Source organism: Cibotium barometz, chromosome 23, assembly GCF_041138505.1.
Source record: "Cibotium barometz isolate CiBa-2024 chromosome 23, ASM4113850v1, whole genome shotgun sequence".
In the NCBI taxonomy this organism is placed as follows: Eukaryota; Viridiplantae; Streptophyta; class Polypodiopsida; order Cyatheales; family Cibotiaceae; genus Cibotium; species Cibotium barometz.
This window is the reverse complement of record NC_141068.1, coordinates 16,879,154-16,882,855: the sequence shown is the minus strand read 5'-3', so window position 1 is coordinate 16,882,855 and position 3,702 is coordinate 16,879,154. Positions and strand designations below refer to the sequence as shown.

General features: G+C 42.1%; 1 protein-coding gene across 1 annotated transcript; it reads right to left on the bottom strand.

Annotated features, from left to right (window-relative positions):
• Positions 1-1,892: 1,892 nt before the first annotated feature.
• LOC147625676 (uncharacterized) lies at positions 1,893-3,380 on the bottom strand. The gene is made up of 3 exons (XM_086817821.1): positions 3,109-3,380; positions 2,774-3,014; positions 1,893-2,673 (listed from the first exon to the last, which is right to left on the bottom strand). The coding sequence occupies exons 1-3, from the start codon at positions 3,301-3,303 to the stop codon at positions 2,039-2,041; spliced, it is 1,071 nt and encodes a 356-aa protein (XP_086673947.1). The 5' UTR covers positions 3,304-3,380; the 3' UTR covers positions 1,893-2,038.
• Positions 3,381-3,702: the final 322 nt, after the last annotated feature.

Sequence of the window (3,702 nt, the reverse complement as noted above, 5' to 3'; positions counted from 1 at the left end):
GGGGGTACTTGAATTTCATAATTGGGACTCATATGCTTAGAAGGGGGTAAAGTTTTTTTTTTGAGAAACTTAAATAGGGGATTTTTAAGAGTTTCATACACGCAGGTGACATCCCCTTTCTATGGAAAGTGAATTCCTCGGGGTGATACCTACAGCTTTTGTTGAATGGTTGTGTGGAGCTCTAGCTCAGAGGTGATTAGGTGGTTGTTGTAAAGCTACAATATGTATGTTAGCTCACAATACAATAAGCTTTAATGAAAGCAATGACCTTCAGTAAAAGAAGAAAAAACCATAGCCATAAGAAAGCATCCAAAATGTTGGAGATATGGAATCTTGCTCTGATACCATTGTTAGCTCACAATAGAGCTGAACACACACACACACACACACACATACACAACAGAACCTATCTACAAGATGAATGCTTTAACAAGCTAACAATATCTTCTTATTCTTGTCGTTAAACAATGTTGATTTACACTTGCAAAATTTAAAATTACTACTAGATTAACACTATTATATTATTTTTTGTTGGTCAATTTATACCTTAATTTTTAATAAATTCACAATTAGTGAGTGTTTTTTTAATTTAACCTTTAATATTATATGTATGGCATCAAATGAAATAGAAAATATCAAGTTTCATCGCTTTCAAAAAAGCCTTGTAATGATCTAGAATCGCTATAAGTCTTGCAACTTTCATCACACTATACCTCACTATTTTATCTCAATAAGCCTCCCTATTTTCATCCCAATAAGCCTCACTATATCCCTTGCTATTTGCAAGGCGTATTGCAAGAGGGCCCAAAAGGAGTGAGGGTTATTGTGAGGCCCAATGCTTTGCTCTTAAAACTTTAAAATTTTAATTTTGTAAGGCCTTGCAAAAGAGCTTCGCCCATGTGAAATGTCAAGTTTTTCTAGCCTTACTTTGCATCAGTAGTCGAAAAAACCAATTTGTAGTGTATTTTTCGTAATTAGAAATGAAAATACCTGATTGAGATTTTCCATCATCTTTATTTTCAAGGGGGAAAAAACTATACAATTTACTGTCAATCTTTGTCTTAATTTTTACTACTAAATCACGGTTACTTTCATTGATTAGAACTTAGAAACAATGCTTTATACGCAATTTTGGGGAGCAAAAAAGAGTGCGGGCATGCCTGCATCTTAACATTATAATGGTAGTTTCTCTCTCAATAATGTGTGTGTGTGTAATAATTAAAGAGCAGCTAAAGGGTTGTTATCTTTATTTTGATTGATTAGAACTTAGAAACGATGGTGTGTGCGTGAGATAATTAAAGAGCAGCTAAATGGTTATTATCTTTATTTTGATTGAGTAGAAATTAGAAACAATGGTTTGTACGCAATTTTGGGGAGAAAAAAAGAGAGCGAGCATGCCTGCATGTGAACGTTATAATGGTTGTTAAAGAGGCTATATCATTGCTGAGAAAAAATGTTTTTTTCAACCCTTAAAATTAAGGAAATGCTTAAGCTTAATTGGGATTCGGACTTAAAAATCACTAGAAATTCTACAAATGTCGGGATTTATAACTTAAATGTGTAAATTTCAACACTTAAAATTAAAGGCAACATAGAATTCCAACCAGGATTTCTAAATTTCAGCCAAGAAAATTACACTACAAACCAGGTTCTAAATGTGAGCACTGGGCTATATATATCTAGACTATATAGATATATAGATGCAAGAACCTAATAATGTAGCACATAGATCTAGAATAGTTATGCTAATGGGACATAGCCTAGTGGTAAGGTGTTGAAATCCCATGCATGAGATGTTGGTTTCAAAACCTGCTAGCTGTTGACGCAGGCATAAAAAAGCACACGAGCACAAAGACAAAAAAATAATAATCTAAAAGAGTTAAAGAGGCCAATTTATGTAGTTTTGGTGTGTGTAAGGCATGGGTTGCCAGGCCTCATGTGATAGTGTTGAGGGTTGCCAGGGGACACCCATTTGCACAGGGGTATGTATTACAACGTGTTTCTTGTTGCTCTATGTTGAACAAAATTTGTCCTGGTGTCAAGGAGGATAGCAGTTCTCACAGGACGTTAGGACCACTGCTGAAGCAAGACAGTCAGGCAACATGTAAGCATCGGCCATGGCCAAAGCAAGGGCTCCTACTACAGTAGAATGATCATGGCCGGTGGTTGCAGCTGGAGAAGGGTGCCATTGCTTGACTACTGCAGCAGGAGACTTGGATGCATGACGAGGGCCAAGCAGATGGTTGGGGCGAGATGGATGGTGATTGCGCAGACTATTATAGCAGGTGGCATGATTTGAGGTTAACTCTGTGAGTACTGGCTTGCTGCTGTGGTGAGATGAAAGTCGATATTGTGTGGGTTCTACGGAGCAGATCCTGGCGTGAGCGGAGAACCACTTGGCGTGTAAGAAAGAGAGCCTTCTCCAAGGGGGGATGGGCATGCCCTGGCTTTCCAGGGAGGCCTTGGCCGCCTGGCTCATGATGTGAACCACCCTCTGCAGTATGGCCGGCCTGCCCACGAAGGTCTTCGGCAGCATGGCCACCAGCTGCTCGTAAGCCGGCAAAGGCCGCGCAATCTCGAAATGGCACCGGAAGCCCACGTCCACCATCACCCTTTCGCTCTGCCCGGTGGCCTTCATGTCCTCCACCATCACGTCAACGTAAAAGTGCCCACCTGCACACAATTATCCTTGAATCCCTAGCTAGCATTAACCTTGGCGCCACCAGCACTACTAATTACTAAGCTAAATCAGAGAGAGTTCATCAACCAATACCAGCACCCGGGAACCCGCCCGCACTGCCTCTCCTCTCCGTCATGCATACGCCTGCATCAAACCCCTTCCTCTGCAGATATCTCATCAGACCCGACAGAGCATACTGAGTGCTTGCTCCACTGTCTCCAACCAGCTTGTGCACTAGATGCCCATCGGCAGCTGCCGTTGCCTTGGCAACACAATCGGCCAGCTTCACGTCTGCAACTACCTCATGAGAGTTTTGCAGTATAAAACCCAGCTCCTGCATTCATCAGTACATTACTGAAGGGTCCATAAGCCAAAATCTATGCAAGAATGGAAGGCATGATCGGATCAACGCTGAACTAGCAAGTTACCTGGATAGCTTCCTTTAGAATTGAGTCACAACATAAGCCACTAGTACAAGTCCCTCCGGGGAGCATATTGTTGCTGCCAGAAGATCCCACTGAAGAGTCCATCTCCAGGAACTCATCAACCATAGCCCTTAAGCAGGCAGAGCTTGGCTCAATGTGCGTGGTGGTGCTGCTTAGCAAGATTTTGAGATCGCACATCCTCGGACTGGTGAAGAGCTGTGGAGTTCAATGGAAAGAGAAGACGGATGTAGACTAAATAAGAGGTTGATGTTTAAATAAGATGGATACAAGGGGGCCATGGTCGAGGAGAATACGAGCCGGGATAAACTCCATGCAGCGTCAGCAGCACAGATATGGTTGTGGGACACGTTCGACAGGCCCCACGTGCCGTGGCGACATATGGTCAAATCGGTTCGGCTAAAAAGTAGCTCAAGCCTCGCATCGCAAGAAAGGAATGGCGCAGCTCTCATCGGTTTTTGTGTAAGATCGTCTTGGTCCTTGCTGCCACGTACTTCTTTTTTCTTTTTTGGCAAACCTACATCTTTCACGAAAAACCCACGCTTAGCCAGTGAATGGTAAATTCACACTAACCAAATC

Coding starts and splice junctions, on each gene's coding strand:
- LOC147625676 (XM_086817821.1), bottom strand. CDS start 3,303: ATGTGCGATCTCAAAATCTTGCTAAGCAGCACCACCACGCACATTGAG. Junction 3,015..3,108: donor TTCTAAAGGAAGCTATCCAG/GTAACTTGCTAG, acceptor TGATGAATGCAG/GAGCTGGGTTTTATACTGCA. Junction 2,674..2,773: donor GGGCGGGTTCCCGGGTGCTG/GTATTGGTTGAT, acceptor AATTGTGTGCAG/GTGGGCACTTTTACGTTGAC.